At 40.1% G+C, this 22,336-nt stretch overlaps 1 protein-coding gene across 1 annotated transcript in view; it reads right to left on the bottom strand.

Moving 5' to 3' along the window:
* TET1 (tet methylcytosine dioxygenase 1) overlaps window positions 1–22,336 on the bottom strand; it is a 58,380-nt gene that overhangs the window by 8,241 nt on the left and 27,803 nt on the right. The window contains 4 exon segments of the mRNA XM_010714280.3: window positions 8,239–8,376; window positions 8,852–8,941; window positions 11,999–12,149; window positions 13,355–13,563. Coding sequence (XP_010712582.3) covers window positions 8,239–8,376; window positions 8,852–8,941; window positions 11,999–12,149; window positions 13,355–13,563 — 588 coding nt within the window.

Genomic DNA, 22,336 nt, shown 5'->3' with positions numbered 1-22,336 from the left:
TTGAGAGACGGGCTCTTAAGAAGGCAAGGTGAAAGGACAATTAGAAGCTGATGAGTAGCATTTACTGATGTGCTTGCTCCATGCGCACTTACCTCTACTGCGCAGCCTTTGGACTACAAGGAAGATTTAGAAAAAACAAGTTGTTCCATGAGCAGCAAAAGACACCTGGTTTCCTATGGACTTCTTTGTCCCCACACTCCCACACACCCGATCCCAGCACCGTTATCTCTGCCCCTTCCGCACCTTGCTGCCACCTCACTGCACCAGCCGACAGCAAGCAGGCCCTGCTGGCGCTCTGTGCCTCCTGGCTACAGGCCGGGATAACCCCAGGCTCTCACCCACTCAGCAGTGGGCTCTCACAATGCAAAGTGTGGAAGAAGAGGCTGAAGTCTCCAAGACAAGTTTCTGCAAAATTCAGTGAAATTTGATTGAAACTTGCCATCAGATTTGAAGTTATTCAGGAAGTGGAGAAAGGGTAAGATATACAGAGAGCACAACTGCATATGGCTCAGTGCATCCTCCACTTCCAAACTAAAAACAAAAAAGAAGTTTGCATGAAAATCATCTAACTTCCATTCATTTTTATTCAAAACTGCCCGATTCTTACTCGTTAAAAATTCTGCCCATCCGGTGTCTGGACCCATATGCTGGTCTGAAAAATGTCTAAATCTTAAAGATTCAAAATCACACAATCTTCTTTATTTTGAAAATCAAGGCCTTCACCCAACTTACATTTTCACACATTTCACCAGTTATATTGATAGAAATCTAATCTTGTGCAGTTACTAGATTTATTCTTTCTCATAAAGAGATTTTTTTCTTAAAAATGTATTACTCTCAATTTGATTTGTAATGAGGCAATGGTAGATGAAATGTACATTTTTGCAGTGCTTGACTTGGGGAAGGCACCTAAGCAGAGAGGAAAATCTAAGCTCCTACTAGGTAAAAGAGCTTCCCGTATGTAGAAATGAGTTATTGGTCAATATAAATCACAAGGAACAAGAAGGAAGCCAAAGAACTCCTGAGGAATTAGAGAAGATAAGGGCTGTACTATCTTGGTGGGACTATGAAGAGGTGACAGGCATCTCCAATGTGCAATATATTAAGTACTGAATGAAAAAAAATGAAATTAATGAATGTTAAAAATCATGCAGAAAAAAATTGAATGCCAGTACACCTAAAGCCTAAAAACCGTAAAAGAAAACTTAATGCATGTAATTTTTCAGGGTCACTGTCTCTTACAATGTATTTTATTATAAAAAGAAGGACATAACTGCAAGAGGATAGCCCAAAACTTCATGTTACTAGAAGACAAGTTACAAATTCAGGCCCCTAGAGATGACTTGGCAATTTACAGCTGAAGCAGAGTAATCCACCAAATGTGAAACACCCGTTTCAAAAGCCACTCTAATACTGAAATTCGTGCAAAATCTTCCACTAAGAAGCAATTGCTGTGAAGTTAAAAGCAACATTTTCCATCAGTATTGACAGTGCGTGCAAACTGCCCAATACTAAAACTGACGATGAGAGAATCATGGACTCAGTTAAACCTCACTTACACAGTGAAGCTGCAAGTCCTGCTAGGCTCAATACTTCTCCCAGAATGTGCAGCTAAATCATCCAGGCCGCTCAAAAGCCAAAGAAAATGTTGGTCAGGTAGTTTGTTGATGTTTCCAGAGCGCCTGGTGATCAAACCCAGGCCTAATGCTGGAGTTTGTGATGTCATGGAAAAACCTGCATATTCATGAGACTTTTTTTCCCCACTGAAATGCACCCATGAACTCTGTGAAATTTCCTACACATCTGTAGCCACGCAACTCTGAATGCATAATTCTAAGCCACTTTGATCTGCCTTCGGCCTCTTGAACTTCACATGCAGAAATGATGTAGCCTTTTCCACTGTGTTGTAAGAACAGATGTTTTAAATTCAAGATGTAGCAAAAGCAGTCAAATGGCACTTGTAACCTTGAAAGATGAAAATCAGATTTCCCATACTCATTCCCCCGTGCAGATGGAAATGAGAGGGGATGCCACTCGGGACTCTGAGATGATGTGCGGTCACTGCTCATCATCACAAATACAAACAGATTTGCTTTCTTTTCTGTTACAGCTGAAAAACCACCACTTCATTGGCTCATTATAACCTGAACAAGCTTGTGTAAATCCCAGAGTCAGCAAAGAGAACGCCAGACATTTCTCCCCTGGACCACCTGAGGCTAAGCTAACAGCAGATGCTGGCTTCACACACATCAGGTGGCACTGCCATGCTGTGCTGTAACGTGGCGCACTACCCCGCTCTCTGGGAGCTCACAGATTACTGGAGAGAAATTCTAGCATTTCTCCATTTTCACAGTACAGAGAGCAACAAAAGTCCTTCCCTTAAAGTGTTGTGGTTTACCCTTCCCCTGATCAGTTATCATCTGACCCACCAGCTTAAGGATCTAAGCACGTATGTAGCTCACAAAGCAGCATGGACATGATCCAACGTGCAGCCATTAACCAATGCCAGACACATTCTGTCACTATTGCAAAGGCCTGGACCTACGTGCAGTGATAACTTGATGAACTGTAAATACAGAAATACGGTAACTCACTGCAGGAGCAGAGAATCTTCTTAAAAATGTAATAGAGAAAAAACAGAAGAGGAAGTCTGTGGGCAGTTGCTGATTGACACTGACTACATGGTTCTGCTGCCAGTAATAAATGTTATAAGGTAGCAGCCCACAAAGCGTAGATTTCTCTTTTCTCCTTCCTTCCTTCACAGTCCCTGCTACGGATCATGTGGCACCAATGTCTACACAGAATTGCAGCTGTTTTCTGCCTTCTCCAGGTCCCACATGGTGAGAGAGAGCCATACATGGTACACCCTGAGCAAAGCCTTCATTAACCATTTTGTTCTCGTTGCTGTGAAACCTCCTATTTCTGTGACTTACATGGATTTGCACAAATATTAAGACTATAATCCTTAGCAGCTAAGCCATTAAAAACATGACTTGCATTTCACAGAATCCATTATCAACTATAAAGCCTTTATTTATGCGTTGCTCATTTACAGTCTATAAGCAACACTGTATCCTCGCACTGCATTGTAACATCCATGGCCCTTAGGACAACACTAAAAGATGACAAAAAGTCATAGATGATGTATTTACTGACTTCATGGTTTGTCAAAAATTCAATTCATAGGCAGAGATTGCTTTTGCTTCTTTTAGATAAACGTATCAGTTTACATCTCTGTAGAAATGCCCCATGTTTTCATTCTACTACAGAGACAAACAAGAAATACCCATTTTTGTCTTTAGCTTTTCTTCTGGAATGCAGTTCTGCACAGTTTAGGCTATGATTCTGTTAGCCAGGAAAGGTTTTCAGCAAGTCAAATTCCTGCAGTAGCCTCAATTTTTCTAAGTTAAAATGTATTACTCTACCTTGTATCTACAAAAGACGTTTCCAAGATTTTTTTCCTCCACAGCTAGCAAAAAGAATAATCATTTCTTTTCAAAATCACATGCAAATAATTCAGCTGATCATCAAAACTTCTATACCTGGAATAACATAGGAATGCTTTTCTGAATGCTTTTTCTGCTTTTCTGGCAGAGACAGAGAGGGGAAATTCTTCTTAGCAGCTGATTAGATATGATATTCTTTTAAATATACGGTAAACTCCATGCTGGTCATTAAGCTCGCTCCAGTGTTTTGCATGTCTGTGTCTGACTTAAACCATTTCAATATATTCAGTTTTTCCTTTACTTTTGGTGCACTGAGCAGTATTCCTTTCATATTTGTGGTGAAAGTGATTCACCAACAACTGAAAGGAGAAATGAAAACGTGTCACTTATGCCATCACTACTGGTAATAGAGCTGGCAGCATTTTACACGCACCATCCGGTGAGGAATTTATTTCAACTGTTTTAGTCTAGAGGAACTTTGGGTTTTGTAAATGAAGATTTTGTGTCTGAGTAAGAAGAAAGGGAAGCAATCTTACCAACACTAATGAGGTGCAAGGTGACAAGTGTGCTTTGCACAAATTTTAAAACTGCAAGGTGCAGTTATATATATTTTTTAAATCAAACAAAAGAAATACAAGAGAAAAACAGTAGGTAAACTTTGTTTGAAGGTGAAAAAGCAGGAAAAATTATTCTCATTCTGTTTATTGGCACATTATTAGAAAACAATTAGAAAACGTCCATAAGAACGCTAGCAGTCACCTCAGTAAGGTGCAATACTCCATTCTACATTGTGCACACAAAATATGTCGCAGTTAAGATGCAAATGGCTCCATCATTACCTCTGGTGGCCTATAAGCAATGGTGATTTATTTTAGACTCAGTAGGTCATTGGAGTAGCTGCTGGAATTAGGTGGGAATGTACGAGGTGATTGGACAGCTGTTAAAATCACACATGGTAATTTTGATGTGCTTACCACCACTTTTCCTATTTGCTTACCAGATCTGGTTATGAGCCAAAATTAACAATCCTAATTTTGATGATCAACAATCTGATACAGATTGAAGAAAGCCCAGCATATCACAGAATCCTAGAATCATTAAGAGTTGGAAGGGACCCTTGAAGGCCATCTGGTCCAACTCTCCTGCAATGAGCAGGAACACCTACAGCTCCATCAGGAGCTCAGAGCCCCGTCAATCTTGAACTTGGGTGTCTGCAGGGATGGTGCACCACCACCTCTCTGGGCAGCCTTTGCCAGTGCCAATTCATTCTTACTGTAAAAAACTTCTACCTTATATATTTAATCTAATAATAATATCTTCATTTAATCTACATCTTTTAGTCTGAAACCCCTCTTTTAGTTTGAAACCATCTCCCCTTGTCCTATCTCCTACACTCCTATCTCCTACACTCTTGGCTGGGAAAGGAGCTGGCTAGAGGGCCGGGCTCAGAGAGTGGTGGTGAATGGAGTTAAGTCCAGCTGGCGACCAGTCGTGAGTGGTGTTCCCCAGGGGTCGGTGCTGGGGCCTGTCCTCTTCAATATCTTTATTGATGACCTGGATGAGGGCATCGAGTGCACCCTCAGTAAATTTGCAGATGACACCAAATTGGCTGGAAGTGTGGATCTGCCTGGGGGTAGCGAGGCCATACAGAGGGATCTGGACAGGCTGGAGAGCTGGGCTGAAGCCAATTGGATGAGGTTCAACAAGACCAAATGCCGGGTCCTGCACTTCGGCCACAACAACCCCAGGCGACGCTACAGGCTTAGGGCGGTGTGGCTGGAGGACTGCGTAGAGGAAACGGACCTGGGGATACTGACTGATGCTCAGCTGAACATGAGCCAGCAGTGTGCCCAGGTGGCCAAGAAGGCCAATGGCATCCTGGCTTGCATCAGAAACAGTGTTGCCAGCAGGAGCAGAGAGGTGATTGTTCCCCTGTATTCAGCTCTGGTGAGGCCGCACCTCGAGTACTGTGTCCAGTTTTGGGCCCCTCACTGCAGGAAAGACATTGAGGCCCTGGAACTTCAAAGGAGTGTTCAAAGGAGGGCAACAAAGCTGGTGAGGGGTCTGGAACACAGGCCATATGAGGAGAGGCTGAAGGAGCTGGGAATGTTCAGCCTAGAGAAGAGGAGGCTCAGGGGAGACCTCATTGCTCTCTACAATTCCTGAAGGGAGGTTGTAGTGAGCTGGGGGTCGGCCTCTTCTCTCGTGTCATTAGTGACAGGACCAGAGGGAATGGTTTCAAGCTACAGCAGGGGAGATTCAAGCTGGACATTAGGAAGTATTGCTTTTCAGAAAGGGTGGTCAGGCACTGGAATGGACTGCCCAGGGAGGTGGTGGAGTCGCCAACCCTGGGGGTGTTCAAGGAAAGACTGGATGTTGTGTTGAGGGACATGGTTTAGTGGGAGCTATTGGTAATAGGTGAACGGTTGGACTGGATGATCTTTTAGGTCTTTTCCAACCTTGGTGATTCTATGATTCTATGATTCTATGATCAACAGACTCTGCTAAAGAGTCTGTCCCCTTCTTTCCTATCCTAATACCCTATCACCTTGTCTGCAAAACAACAAAATTATTTATTTGCCTTAGGCTTCCATATGCATCACTGTAACGGTATATCTAGATATACTAATAGAAAACAGCCTATACATCCTATGAATCACAGTCACATCTTACTATAGAGGCTGCATGTAGATCATCAGGTTGCTCTGAACGCCACTATCTTGCCAAAACACCCTGACTTTGTTATGTAAATTCAGTGTTAACATTTGCAACCATTCCTGTTTACATATAGCCCACTGTCTCAAGTATATTAAAATCAATAGATAACAAACCTAAACAGAGAGAGTAGGAAATGTACAATAGCTATTAGTATGAGTGAGATATCTGATGAAGATCACAATTCAAGGTGCAGTTCTCAGCAGTTAAACCAATTTTTTTTAGTGTTCTGCAACATTTAGAAGTTTGACAGGACTTGAAGAAAACAGGGCTGAGTTCTGACCTATATAATGAGATACCTTACAGAGGTCACCATTTTCCATGCCTCTTAGATGTGGAATTACTAGCAAGCAAAGCAAGTACAATCCACAGAAAGAAATACCAATAAGCATAATCTGCAGGTGAAATTGTAGATAAATACATGGTCATAGATATGAAATGGTACCCGATAGATTCCTCAAAAACAAACAAACAATCAAAAAAAAAACCAAGCAAACAAACAAAAACCAACAAGGAACAACACAAACCACTCCAGATCTAATCATCCCTCCAGGCATTTCTGGCCATACATTATAACTCTCCCAAGGGGATAACTGCTTTCTTTCTGGGATCCAATATTGTTGAACGAGCAGCAAGCTCAGTTTCCATTTTGTCTTCATACTAAGAGACAACATAGCACTTAAAATAATATTTTTAGGAATATCCAAATTACATTTAATTAAAAATTACGCCATGCACTTTGTCATGAAAAGAAAGTCTAATTTTCAAATCTGGGATCTTTAACAGGTCTGAATTACTATGCTTCAGCAGCTCTGAAGTGACCGCCCTTGCACGGGAGCTTGTTTGCAGCAGCTTACTAATATTTTGCAAAGTCTGCTTTCAGCAGTTTCTTATTAAATACCTGCAGATAAGTGACATTCAGTGTTAGGAAAAAAAATAGTAGTCTACTCAGGACTGGCATTCCTGGTAAATACTGAGATCTGCTTCCATGCTTCAAAGTAACAGGCATTTACCCAGCATACAACTAGAGCTTTAACACGAAGAATTCTTCCAGTCAGTTCACTGACTGTACATAAAAATGCTGTTAAGTGTATGCCTAAATGCAATGCTATTTTGAATCAGAGCAACATCATAACTGAATTTCCATTTTTGTATCCGTTTCTAAAAGGGCAGAGATTTTAGATGTATTTCTTCTTTCTGTATGTGCACCCTTTGGTAGAGAAATTGTTCTTGATTGTCACCTCCACTGATGCACAAGAAGTTATCAGGAAATGTTTTTAATATTCTAACTACTAAATCCACATAGTTACACAGGCATGGTTGGTTTTATTTCACTTGCTTCCTTTTGAGCTTGTCCCACTTCACTACTATGGTCTCAGTTTCTAAAAGATCACTTAATTGAGTGATTAATTTTCTCAATAGCAAACTAGCTAGGTATTTGCTACATATCAACATCAAACCAAAACAGAAATAACCCACACCTGTGAATTTTCCTTTCCTAATAAAATAATCAGATTTAATATTAAGGATTACAACAGGCACCTGACTCCACCACCTACTCCATGACATTGTTCTTTTGTATCTTCTGGCTTGTAACTACTAGCAGTGGGGTCTGGTAAGTACACAGTGCAACTAAAAAGTGAATTTTTAAAGTATTCAGGCTGATGGAAGTAAATTAATAATCAGTTTGCTTAAGCTCTTCTACAGACAACTCCCTGGAGAGATTGTTATTTGCCTTTGAACATCAAGCCTTTACTCTGAGTAACTTGAATAACTGATCTGTCCCATGGACAATCCTGTCCAAAAGGCTTGGGTGTCCTCAAAGCATTACGGTATTTTTTAAAGAAAGATCACTGACATAGCTTTGCTTTACAACAAAATGAAATTTTGTCCTCTGTAGATTAATAATAAATAGATGTAAATAGCATGGGAATTTATAAGCGACAATGTGCTATTCATTTTATAATGCCTTAAAAAAACTTTGTGCAAATGTACCCACTAAATCAAGCAACATTTTAGAACACGCAGTAATCACAAGGGTAAACAGTACAAAAGAGAAAAAATCCTATGTACATACCACAGTGCTTCCATTGTGCATGTTATGTGTGTCCTTATGGGCATGGGCACAAAAATCTATGCAAGCTGTGACACCAGAGAAAGGCCTACCGTCCTTGGATCCGAGCCGACAGTCTGGGCCCATGTGTTCATTTTCCACCTAAAAATAAAATAAACTACAGGTACTTAGGACTGAAAGTGCGTGACTTAGAACACCATTAGCCACATATGCACTTATGGCTGAATAAATACAGCCAGTAAGAATAGTGAGAAAGCACGTATTTTCCCATGAAACATTCAATACTTACTACTGTTGTCAACAAGATAATCAGCTCCGCCAGAATCAAAACATCTCTAAATATATGTAAATATATATATATATATATATATTTTTTTTTACAGTGTTATTGGTATGACTTTTACAAATGCACAGCTCAGGGCATAACTTAATCACAAGCTGAAACAGAAAAGATACCTTATTCTAGAACTAACCACGTGAAGCTGCAGGTAAGCAGTGGGATTCATCACATTGGAGATCTGCTGCTTCTACCCGTTAGCATACTTTGGAGTCTCATCTTTTCCAGCAACGCTGCCTGTTTAAAGGTACAGCTACACTGACTGAAGATCAGACCTACCTGGTTCTGGAAAGCTTCAGGAGCAAGCTTTTTATAAACCGGAGCCACATCAGTAGCTAAAGTTTGCAAATTATGTTCAAGAAGTTCCTCCTGCAGGGAAAGACGATGCTTAGAGAGCTGCAATTTACTTTAGAAGAATTTAGAAGAATCCAGTTTAGAGATGTCTGACCTGAGTCAGCAAAGCTAATAATGTCCACCTCTATCTTATTTTATTAGTAAGACTTCTATGCCTCAGTCTTTCGTCACTGGACATAAACAAGCCTATTCTTGCACAACTAAAATACCCAAAGTGATCATTATAAGTCAGGAAAATAGCAACAGAGGACGTGTGGTAGGGTAGAGAAACCCAACATGCAAGGAATTTGTTTTTCATGTCACTTCTTCCTGCTCAAATACAGACTATCAAGGAAAGATCTATTCCACAGAAAATAGAGAAATACTGAAAAATTAGACCACATTCTGTGTGGATATGGAAACCCATACCTTCTTAACGTGTTTTGTTCATGAGGCCTTCATTTCTGTCGATAAATTTCTGCTATAGAAACACCTACTAGAACTGAAAGTAATATTCAGCTCCTTGGGAGAAGCCCACATATATACAGAACTAGTTATATAGCAATGTCACACTTAAACTCTTATTTACAGAAACACAATTCCTAAATTCTTGCTTTTCTGGGAAAAACACCAACCAGCTGTGAAAGAAAAGGTGGCAGGCTGAATCCAGGGTGACATACTCCCTCTACTTTGTTTTCCTGCCAGGGTTTTGGGGACACCTCCAGCTTCAGTTTTGCATACTGTGTAGAGGTAAAATATGGACTCATAGAATCCACAAAATTGGAAGGGACATTTAAAGGTCACCCAGCCTATAACAGCTTACTGTAATAGCATATAGTCTAGAACAGCTTACTTTTATTTTGTTACACAAAAACAACTTGTTATCATATATTATTTATTTTATATACATAAGTGTTTACAAGATTATTTTCACATTTTTCAACGTGATTCACATTACAAAATGATACTGTGTTTTTAATTTGCATGATAGGAGGTTTATTAACTACTGATTGCTACCACATACACTTCTATGCCGTGCTGAAGGTAATGCGTCCTTAATTATCTACTACTATTCTTACCTAGGTAAATTACACCCTTAACCTCATCTCACTCCATCCAGTGCCTCAAATGATCAAATGATCCAAATCCTTCAGGACACCAAACTAACTTTTCTTCTATTTGCTATACCTCTTAGCTTTGTGTCATCTGCAAAATCATCAATATCCAGTTAGCTGCTAAGAAAATTAATGACAAAACTAAATGAGGAGAAAAATTATTTACCGGTAATTTCAGTTCTTTGAGACATCGTGACAATCTGCACACACAGCAGGCACCCAGGCACCACTGGCACCCAGAGCTGAGGCTTTTGCATAGCAGTAGCCTAAGGGTGCACGTGCTGCCCGCACAGGCAAACACGAGTCCTTGTGTGCTCTGCAACCCTCATGCTTTCTGTTGCAGAAGCTAAGGAGTTTTAAAACCTCAGTGGAAAAGGGGAAATGAGAGAATGCACTTCTAGATCACACATCTAGAACATGTCCCTCTACTGGTTAAAGTAACCTTCTCTTTCAGCCAACTGATAATACACTGTCATAGAAAGTATTAACCTCCAAAAATCTTTCAGTTCCCTGCCAAGTGAACAGGCAATGCAAAACAGCTCCCATTGGTGGGGCACCATTTCTAGATGCTAGAATAGAATAGAATGCTGCTATACTTAGCCAAATGTCTGAATGCAGCTCTGCAGCTCAAGGTGGCAACTTCATGGACACAGAGGAAGCAATGCCAGCTGAACCTGGAGCCTTGTGCAGTGCATTCTGATCAAAGAGAAATCTATTTGAGCTGTCCTTTAGGAGATCTGGATGCAGACTAAAATTTCATTAGACAGCACATACGAAGACTTTGTTGATCCCCAAGATATTGTTATTAAAAGCATTGCAAATCTACATGCACAGAATGCTCCAAACACAACAATAAGCAGCGAGAGAACCTAAAGCATAGAAAATGGAAAGGGACAAAGGAGAAGGGGAACAAGAATATCTGATAAACACATCTTTCTGTAAAATGGAAGTTTATTACCCTTACGGCATTTGAGACAAATGGAGATATTTTCAGCTTGTACTGCCTTAAGTCAGGTATTCACCAAGAACAAGGAGAGACATGTGGTGTGTGCAGAAGCCCCATCAGCATTCTTGGCTAATGAAGTTTGTAAATATTCATGATGTAAGTGGACAGCACAACTCAGAGGAGAATGAGGGGTTTACATTCATGCACATAAGCATAAAAGATGCTTAATCAATTCTTTTACGAAAAAAAGTTAAAATTTTCAATGAATATTTAGCTCCAGTGAACGAACTGACATCTCTTCCAAAAAACACCGTATTTCTTTACACGTGTACACTAAACTTATAAATAGCAAAATACTTCTACTACTACCTAGCCTTCAACCAGCAAGGTCTTCTCTGTATCTGGCAGCAGTAGAATTCAGGAGCTGACAAAGAAATTCTCCCAGAAGTAGGCAACAGATTGCTATATAATACATGCCTCTTCAAGCATGTCAGATGTGCTAGGAAATACCTAATTCTTTTATCTAGGAGGTCCACTGGGCAATGAGGTTAGATAGATCTACAGCCAGAAAAAAAGGGACCTTTGAGATACCCTGAAGAATCTTTCTGCTCGGTGTTCATCAGGCTGTGGTTATCTATTTACACCACCATTATTCCTTCATCATGAGACAAGTAATTCTTTTAAGTGGTACATTACTTTGCATTGTATCCATCATCCTATTTTCTGTGTTGAGCTTTATGTCATTACTAATGTTCATAAGCTGCAATTAGAGGATCACTTGGATGCATCATATTTTATTGTAATTCTTAAGAGTTCAGAAACATGTTGTCCAAGAAAAATCCAGTTTATTCTGGATGTCAGAAAAAGGATCAGGTTGCTACAGCTCCAAAACATTTGATCAGATGCCTGTGTGATAAGCTATGCAGACATGTATGAGAGAGCATCAGTATCTGTGGACTCCGTTCCTCGTCCTTAAAATCATCTGAATAATATTTGGAGGCAAACAGAACAAAACAATAAAATAAATCTTACTTGTTTAGGGTCATCAGTAAGAAGCCTAAACTTCCTGGGGTTTTTGCTTCTGGCGAATTTACATCCATTGAAATACATACTCCATGAGCAGCCAAATGAGAATGATGCTCCACACGTTTCTGGATCAAGTCCCTGACATGCACATGTACGGCTGTGAAAGGAGATAAAGAGGAGTCAGTTGTCGATGCAGCTTGCCTCTTTCTTAATGGTCAATGCTATTTGCTTTTTCTTTTTTAAATACATCGCAAAACAATGCAGGAATTTACAAACAGTTTAATGAGATATTTTCTGTTAATGAGGTATTTGTGTGCAGAGAACTTTTTTTCCCTTACAAACAGTTCCAACTCTCTGGAGTCTCACAAGTTCCACTCTCAGGAAATACATAACATTGAGTTATAGCTACCTAAATATACTTTCATGCTTTTTTGATTTTGACTTCTCAAAGAACAAGAAGTACAAAAAAATACCACTCCTACTGAAGGTTGCCCATAAATACAGTAAATATGTTACATGAGGCAATACCATTATCTCCATATTGATCCAATATTTAAAACAGAACAGCCCTACTTACCCTGGCCATTCAAGAACACAAGCATTAGACTTAGGTCACTGCACAACTATTAGAGACTGGTTAAATGAAGGCTACAGAAAAAGTCAGCATAAAGGCAGCTCTACTCCAGAACCTAGGCTGCAACATCTTGTCAATTGAACTAAATTCCTCTCTTAAAAGGCACAGAGAAAACCCTGATTTTGATTATACCATTTCTTTTAATTTTACACCTTTGTAGAATTACAGCAACATCAGCTGAGGAATATAAGACAGCTGACAGTTACTATCACTAGTGCTTCTCTCATCTATTTATTACAATTGAAAACAAAGCACATTTGCAGTTTTCCTGGCCAGACTCCCTGTGGTGGGCAGAGGTGCACTGCCTGGAGGGAGACGGTCCTCAAAGACCTCTGAAAGGTCTGATGCAGAATGTTCACGCGCAGGAGGAAAGGCAGCACGCCCTCCTCTCACAACTGGCCAACCTGGCTCACAGGTGTGGTGGAAGTCAGGAATCACCTTTTTAGCAGCTCCTTACCGTGGCTGCATGTGTAATGTACAAACACAGAAGGGAATTTCACTGCCAATCCTTTCCCTGGGCTTCCATTGTACAAGTAGTCCTTAGAGCCTGGTCTGTAGAAAAGGCCAGAAACTAAGTTTTATACTAAAATGACACCTAGTGGCTTGTAATTTTAAATAAGTTTTCCTGCATTTATCAGTTGCACTACTATTGAATTTCCATGCTGTTAACATGAACAACACACACTAGAAGGGCAACACGACAGTGGGTGACAATTTCAGTAGCTTACTCTTCATTCAGTGCACATCTGCGGCTCGTGGGACAGCCGTATTTTCTGAGGCTCTGCGTCAGCTCTTTGTACAGCGTATCAGCCAGGAGATGAGGGATCCCCTCCCACGCCAGTATGAGAATCACTATGACAGCAGTCTGACAGTGGTGTCCCGCACGCTGACGTACCAAGCATAACAACTTCTCCTCATCACTACTTCTTCGTATCACCTGAAAGAATCATTTTGTTTATTCTACAATAGAACTAGGAAACATATAAGGTCTGGACGAGAAAATAAAACTGCTGTCTGAAGTGTCTATCAGCAAGTAGGGCTGGGAAAGCATCACACACTGGTCTCCTGATGTAGCATGTGACTTTGTGTTGCCTTTCTACCTATAAAAGAAATAGCAGGAATATCTTAGATGTTCTACACAAATAATAATGACTGGCTTGAGAAAAAAACATCACTAGAAGTATATAACAATCCTACAATGACAGAGCCATTGAAAACCTAACAGTTACCTTGGAAATAATACTGAGAATGTATTGTCAAAACAAAGAAAGCAGATACATAAGTTGCACCCCAAAAGCAAACACACACTCATGTTAAGATGATTACTACAGTTAGACACCAGTACATTGAACTATCCCCCATCTTGCAACGTAACATTAGATGAAAGCAATGAAATAAACTGTGTGAAGGAATCAAAGAGATTTTTCATAACATTAAAGTAGTTAGCAGAGTGCTGAAATATTTTAGTGACCTGTATGACATAGAAAGAATTCTTTGTCAATTTTATCCATATAATACATAAAAGACTAATATGATACAGAACACTACTACAATGGCTTTTAATATACCAGTGAACTAAAAAAAAATGATATGCCACATATTTACGTCTTGTCATAGCTTGACACAAATTTTTGTCGTAAGAAGACCAGAAAGATGCATTAAATCTAGGTAATAATAGAATATAATCTTTGACATACATTATCTATTCTTCGGATACGTCTGACCCATCAGAACTTCTATGAGGCCTCCCACAAAAAAGGGGTCAAGTCCTCAGTGTTACACTTCAATATTCAAAACAAAGACAGTATGCTAGAAGCTAAATCTCCCTCCCCTGCTCTGTCATTTCTAGGATGGGGATGAGTAGCTTTCTCTTCCTAAAAAAAAGATACATCTATGCAGCTGTTGAGCCCTTCCAATTGCAGATACTCTTCCAGCTCTGCAGCAGAACACTTGCTCAGTACAAGCAGTTGGCTACTCTGGCTTTACCAACCACCACCCCCTATTGCTAGAAGGCCCATAAGTGGGCATAGAGGAACCATTAGGTCACAGCCTGAACTGATGACGGAGCACCTGGTGAAGGAGTACGGCTGGCCAAAAGCACGGGTGCAAACAATTTACACGTGCTTCCAAGGTGACAGGAAGGTGCGAACCCAGGGTCTCAGTCTCCCCTGGGCTTATTTAAGGGTTAGCCTCTAAAGGGAGAACATCTCCTAGATGAAGGTTGCTTCCTTGGAAGGAGTGTTCTACAACCAGAGATTGCCATCACCAGCTGGATGAGTCAACCTTTTTTTCTGTGTGAGACTATTGGTATTCCCAACAATACTTTGTCTGGTAGTGTGAAGAACTTGTCAGAAGCACTGCTTCATAGGATAAGCCGTGCTAATAATAATAGACTATAAAAGCAGAAAGGCAACAATTTCACCTATTCATTGGATGTCTCCAGCCGTCTGGGTTTTCAAGTAGATTCTCTATCAGACTGATGTCAAAGCTTCTTTGTTGCCAGACACGTGGCTAGTGGTCATTCATGTGACCCCTAGCCTGATCAACTGTGAATATCTAAATTATTTAAACTAATTAAAAGTGGGAACCAAAATACCTTTGCAGTTAATCTGCAAATGAAAGGATTTTCAACAGACCAAAAGTTTCAGACAATGCATTTTTGCTTTGCAGGAAGAAGCAAGATGCAAGTTAGTTTGTGTCAAAGGAGAAAGAATCGCCCTTTTCAAGTTGATTACACAGTCTCACAATCAGCCTTAAACTGAATGAGAAAAGTAAATGCATCTGAGTTACCATTCCTCTTGGTTGTGACTGAACTACTGGTACAGTATTTTCTGTAAAGAAAGAGAAATAATGCAGCTCATTTACATTTGAGTGAGACTTACAGAAAATCTATTATGGCTGATCCATAATACAGGTTATTCACATCAGTGTGAATTGTACATTCCTGAGGCAGCATAGCTCCTTCCAGTCAGAAACAGAGGAATTTAATTTTGTTACTCAGCATGAAGGGTGATGCTTTTAATCTCTTTCATCTTTCTTAGTTTTCTAGACTTTGTAACTTCAATGAGGAAATGCAATATCTCTTAGTTTCTCAGTACAACATCAGGGTGCCCTTCGTGAGCTCTCACATAATCTTCAGCTGGATCCAGAAAAAGAGACAAATGGACAGGAACGCAATTTATAATCTGCTTCAAACCAATGTCACACCACCTTGCAGTTAAACACAGATGGAATCTGCTTTGTTGTGCATGCAAGAGATAATGCAGTGCTCTTACTGGACACACAAACATTCTGCAATCCACCCTCTTTCAGGCCACAAAGGTGAGTAAAAGATGTATGAGTTATCTGGATTTTATTTCTGTGGCTCTTAAGAGGTCTCTGCTGCAGCTGGAGCACTCCTGTCCTTAGGTAACTGGAGATAAGGCACTTTCCTCACCTGCTAGTCTTAGAAGAACACAACCTGCACTGAAGCAATTGCAGTTCCTCGGGGCTTGCAGCCAGCAACGCAGCTGGAGCCACATTGCTTTTCCCATATAAACTGATGATGTCCACGCATGTGTTACAGATGCTATCCTCAAGGCAATAATAAACAGAGTCTCTCTTGCAATAATAAAAAATCCACAGCAATACCACACAACTTTAATACGCAGAGAGCCACATTTGAGGAGGACAAGCCCAGCCAACAGAAACACCATGTAATTCCTGACAACAGCTTTTCTGACGGAGAAAATTCCTACTGTGCTCCTTGACTCAGTGACTTAGTAGTTACATTAACACTGATGAATCAAAGTTATTTACAACTTGTCATTTGTTTTCTAGTACTTGCTGATATCACAGAATGGCCAGGGTTGGAAGGGACTTCAAGGATCATGAATCTCCAACCCCCCTGCCACAAGCAGGGCCACCAACCTCCCCATTTAATTCTAGACCAGGCTGCTCAGGGCCCCATCCAACCTGGCCTTGAACACCTCCAGGGATGGGGCATCCACAACCTCTCTGGGCAGCTGTTCCAGCACCTCATCACTCTCACTTAAATGGTAAAATATTAAGCCAAATTGTCTGCTTTCTTTTTTTTTTTTTTTTTTAATGAACCTAAGATTATCTGAGTAACTGGTAAAATCCAAAATATGAGCACAAGCTGTGCATTGCTTATCAAGATCTTGTTTGATACGTTAACAGGCCAGATCTTTCACTGCTTCTCCAAGTAATGGACCTAGTAAGGTTTTACTGAGTGATGATCTATTGAATTACTCTTCTTAACTTTAAATACCTCCAAGATATTTCTCTCTTTCTGTCCCTGTTTCTGTAGCTTGAAATGACTGGGGATGATACCAAGATCTCTTAGTCCTTAAATATCCCTAGACCAGGCAGTGTTTTAACCAACTTTCCTCTCCTGGTACATTAAGGAAAACATCATACATCTTAAATTCATGCATCATCTTAAAGTCGCCAACATGGCAACACACGAAGTCTCAGTCCTTTTTTTTTTTTTTTTTAGCATGTATTTGATACAGTGGTCCTCTTCAATAAGGCAAATGGAATTACCATGCTGTTACAGCCACAGAATACAATGCTAACATAATTTATAAATCAATTCTTCATGCAGTATTTTAAAACATATATGTATGTGCTATTGGAAGTTGGTAAACATTATTCCCAGTGCACTTATGGCTTCTGTATGAAGCACTCAGAAGCTGAACGTTGAATTAAAAATGCAGCATAGCAATCTGAGCATAGCAATCTTCTCAGACTGCAAACAGTGCACAAATCAGCTGGCAAGTCTAAGCCCCAAAAGCTGCAGATACTGCCCATGACTTCTGCATGTTCACATGTGTAGTTAAAAAAAAATGTAAAAAGTAAGTAATTAAATACTTCAGTTTGGTTAACTTTGGTCTGTAATGCTCTTAAGGAGAAATGAGAAAATAACTGCTTGATAAGCAACAGAATTTAAAATAGAGCTTTTTAAAGTGGCTAACTAAAAACTTACTGCACACCAAAATCCCAATGGTTTCTTGGTGTCTCACACAGAAAAATAACAATCAGAAAACCCAGACTTGTATGAAGTTTGTAAAGAAGTATGTAACACTTACGTGATGGCATCATCTTTTCATAGCTACACAGGCCCATATTATCCCTGAACACACTTTAGCAAGTGGTAACTGTCAGCAGTACTGAGTATCCATCAAAACATTTACAACAAATACTTTGTTTCAGCTGCAACACAGACACAAACTCCCCCAACACTTCGCTGATTCCTGCCAGCCCTGCTCTGTACCCTCTAGACAGGAAGCTGCTTTTTGCCTGTCCACTACCATCACAATATCTGGGACAAGAGAAAAAAACACATGGGACAAACACCTCCTGAATAGCTTTCTAACATGCATGTGTGCTTGCATGTACACAGCCATCATCACTGCAGGTAGCTGATCTGGGCAGGATCACAAAATCAATTTTTGAGCTGGGAGGGACCCTTAAGGACCATCTGGTCCAACTCCCCTGCAACGAACAGGGACAATTCCAATTCTGTGAGGAGCTCAGAGCCCCATCCAGCCTGATCTTGGGTGAATGCGGGGATGGGGCATGCACCCCCTCTGTGGGCAGCCTGAGCCTCACCACTGTGACTGCAAAAAAATAAAATAAAATAAAATAAAATAAAATAAAAAATAAAAAAATAAAAAAATCCAATAAAAATCTACCCTCTTCCAATTTGAAACCACTTCCCCTTGTCCTGCCACAACACATCCTGCTGAAGTGTCTGCCCCCTTCTTTCTTATAGCCACTTTGTAGATACTGATGGGCCACTCTCAGCTCTCCCCAGAGCCTTCTCTTCTCCAGGCTGCACAGCCCCAGCTCTGCACAGCCCGTCCTTGTAAGGTGTTCCATCCCTTGGCTCATTTTTGTGGCCCTCCTCTGGATGCATTCTAACATCCGCATTTCTCTTGTACTGAGTACTCCACATCTGGACGCAGTACTCCCAGTGAGGTCTCACCAGTGCAGAGTAGAAGACGTCCATACGTTTTCATCTCTTATAAAAATAAAAATTGTACATTCCTCTTGTGCTGCAGTCTGGTGCCCATCACCACCATTTTCTGTACCAAGCCTGTTCTGTGTTATTACAGCTTTCTGTGTGTTCTTATTTATGCAAACATCTATAAAGATGGCAATTGAAGTAATTTCCTTTATTAACTAGCCCACATATTCTGAAGTGGCAGAATCAGCCTATATGAGCAAGCCCCTGAGGTGAAGCATGGGCTGCCAGCCAGGACAGAAATACAATCAGAGGCTACCACAGCTAAACCTCTGCCACAGAGGTAGGAATTAAGGATGTCTAACAAACTTTTACCCCAAGCAGTAACACAAAACTTGGTGTCCATCACCACGTACATAAAAGGACAACATTCCTTGCATGACTGGGCATTTCTCAACAGTAAGTTTTAGCTAACATTTTAGTGGTTGTTCATCCTTTAGAATGAGATCTTCCTGCAGTTCGTAATAGCCGGCCCTCTTTTCTCCATTACCTGGAACAACTCTATCTTTAGCAGTTTGTCACCACAGCATTTTCCACTTTTTTCAAATCATTTCTGAATATAGCGAACAGCATCAATAGGGGTTATCAATAAAACTTGCTTCAACTGTCCAAATGCTTTATTTCTGCTTGAATTACTTCATTTAGGTTGTAAATGCAGTGGATACTTCTTGTCTGCATGTCTCTTGGCAGGAGCACTATGAACAAATATTACTTGATGTCCTTAAACATAAGCCTAACAAGTCATGCACATGACTTATATAAAAGTCACTAAGAATCAGGACCGCAGAAGCTCAGCAGTACCAGATGCTGAATTACCATATGGATGAGAAATTAATTTCATATTTAGGATCACAAGAATAGTTGTGTCAACTTTGATACGACATAAATGAGACACCGCTAGCAAATAAAGACAAAAAATGTTAACTGTGAGTTGAATACAAAACAATGCTGGATGAAAAAAATCAACCAACAAAAAGGTCCTTTTTAGGTTTATTTTATCTCCATGCGGTTCCACTGCAATAATCCTTCCAGCCCACTCCAAATTTCTTTGGTAAAATAGCTGTCTCCTTTGCAGGGTAGCAGTAGATGATCTTAAGGTGAGAACGCATCCTGATTATCCACTGTAATTTCCTGAAACAAGCATCTCATTTGGAGCTGTTTGTCTCAAGATTTTCTGATCTGTAGATTTTGCCTCAGTGGGAAGTCTGCCTACTGGAGTCCTTTCTACATAGTATGAGATCTGCTAAGATACAATTCCACAATGATCTGTATCTGTACAAAGTGAGAAAACAATGCTGCTACTAATTGCTGTTCTAGCAGGTGAGGCTGTGCAGCAGGAGCAGAAACAAATATTGTTTGCAGCAGAAGCAAGCTTGCCTTTTAGTTTCCTAATTCACCCCTCCATACAGTCTTGATAAATGACATCAAGCTCTTTTCTCACTGCAAGGTGTTACATCCTTTTATTCTCAGCATATCTAAGAGATTAAAATGCAAAAAATTTAACTTTCTGAATACTCTCTTTTCAAGATTACCAGCAGACTACATTAACTAAGTTAAAACGGAACTGTTGCCATCAATACCGTGAAGTTACTTCACTTTACTGGAATACCACTGCAGCATTTTATAAGAATTATCATCAAATCGCTTAAAAACTTCTACTAGAAGAAATACTGGAAATCTGCAAAAATGTTAACAGGAATATACATACATTTTCTTCAACCAACGCTGCAGAAATGATGCCAAAATTCAAGTTTCACCTCCTGGTGCCCTGTTACCCTCCTTGGTCTCTCAAACTTCCTTTCCCTGTTACATCACTGATAAGCTTTGTGATAGGGATGACAAATAAGAACCTAAGCTCCATTTGTTCAGATATCACCATTTGTTTTAATGTAGTGATAACAGCAACTTAAATGTTGAGGCTTTCTTAATACGAGGGCTGCTCCAAAAGTAATGCCTCCTACTTTATGATGTCATCCCGCAATCTCAGCAGATGTTGGAGGGATGGCAGTAGAAATTGAACCTTCCCCCACCAGTACCCTGCTACAGGTTGTTGCTCTGTGACAGGTGGCAGCAGGGGGCAGTCTGACAGAATGGTGTCTGACATGGAAGTGAGGATGAAGGTGTGTCACTGAATTCCTCCACATGGAAAAAATGGCACCCAGTGACTTTATTGATGCTTGCTGAGTGTTTATGGATACCAAACAGATGTGAGCATAGTGTAGGATGCACGGTGTGTTTCAGCAATGGCAACAAGGAGGCACCTCCACTGGTGCACATTTTTCACAAGAGTGACATGCAGGCTCTTGTTCATCACACACAACTAATTGCAGAGACTGTGCTGAAAAATACTACTTCGTACGTGAGAATTTGCTGTATCAAACAGTGCTGTTGTACTCTTTTTTTTATCTGCTGTAGTTTCCATGGAAATAAATAGAAGGCATTCCTTTCAGAGCAAACTTTGGTTTCCCTGATTTATTTACCTTAACTTAGCTTTTTTATATTTACTCTGTTGAGTAGATTTTCCAAACAAAAGACATTTTAAAATGCTTCAAAAACCGTGTAAAAATTTATAATAATTTTTATCTCAAAGCACTGCAACACATAAAGAACAGCTTGACTTTGGATATTAAAAATATGTTTCATCCAAAATAAACTCTAGTTCTGTGTTCAGCAGATAAGTCTTCATACAAACAGTGAAGATAGTGCCTCCATAGCTATTATACCCATTACAAAAGCTACCTTCAACATATGTTGAAGGACGGCAAGAAAGTGCTGCTCTAATACAACGGTCTCCAAAAATACAACTAAAATGACCACCAACCACTCTTAGGAATGTTTTCCTTCCAGACTTCTCAAATGTGGATCACCATCTGATCACAGAGAGAGTTTAACATATGAAATAAAACCTTGAAATAATAAAACCTGCTTAGAGGTGCTGAACTCCACATAAAGCAGTCCTTTGATAGTGTTGGTTAGTAATGGCCACCTATGCCAGAGCAGAGTATTTCACACATTTACCAATAAATTTTCTTTAATAAATTGTACATCTCTTCTAACCCTAACTTACATGTAAGACAGTCTAGAAGCTCAAGTACCTTCTCAGTTTGCTTACTTTCTCTATTCCCAATCTCTTTCTCAACTGAAGCCAAGCTAGCAAACTGAAAAAACTTTTGCTGTGTTCACAAAAAGCCATCTCAGAGGATTCGCGCTTCAGGAAAAAAAAGTTTTGGCTGTGCCCCTCACAAAGTTAAAAGCCCCCACAGAAGCAGTTATAGGAAAGTAGTGGCAGAAGAAAAAGACCACTTATTTCCCAAAACACAGTCACGATTTGCCAAGATCAGATGGCATCCACTCCAGAAATTCAGTGGTAAACAACTGAACTTTCAAATCCAATATGCATAGTCTTGGTTTATAATACATCAGTATCAGGAGGCTTGAAGATTACAAAGAAGATGTCAGTTTGGAAAATGGTCTTAGGAGGAATATCCCAGTTCAACGATAACATTAGCTCCGTTGTCTGTGTGGAGCAGATCTGAGCTCTGTGGCACAAACCAACGATCACGTAGATAAGCATGATGCACAGGGAGACACCAAATGTTTGGGAATCATTTGGCCATACTGCATGGCTTTCTAGATTCTCAGAAGCCACTCAGTAAGGTCCCTTAGTAAAGACTCTTAAAAA

Source organism: Meleagris gallopavo, chromosome 8, assembly GCF_000146605.3.
Source record: "Meleagris gallopavo isolate NT-WF06-2002-E0010 breed Aviagen turkey brand Nicholas breeding stock chromosome 8, Turkey_5.1, whole genome shotgun sequence".
NCBI classification, from domain to species: Eukaryota; Metazoa; Chordata; class Aves; order Galliformes; family Phasianidae; genus Meleagris; species Meleagris gallopavo.
Note: the sequence above shows the minus strand (reverse complement) of the source record. Positions and strands in the feature narration are given on the sequence as shown.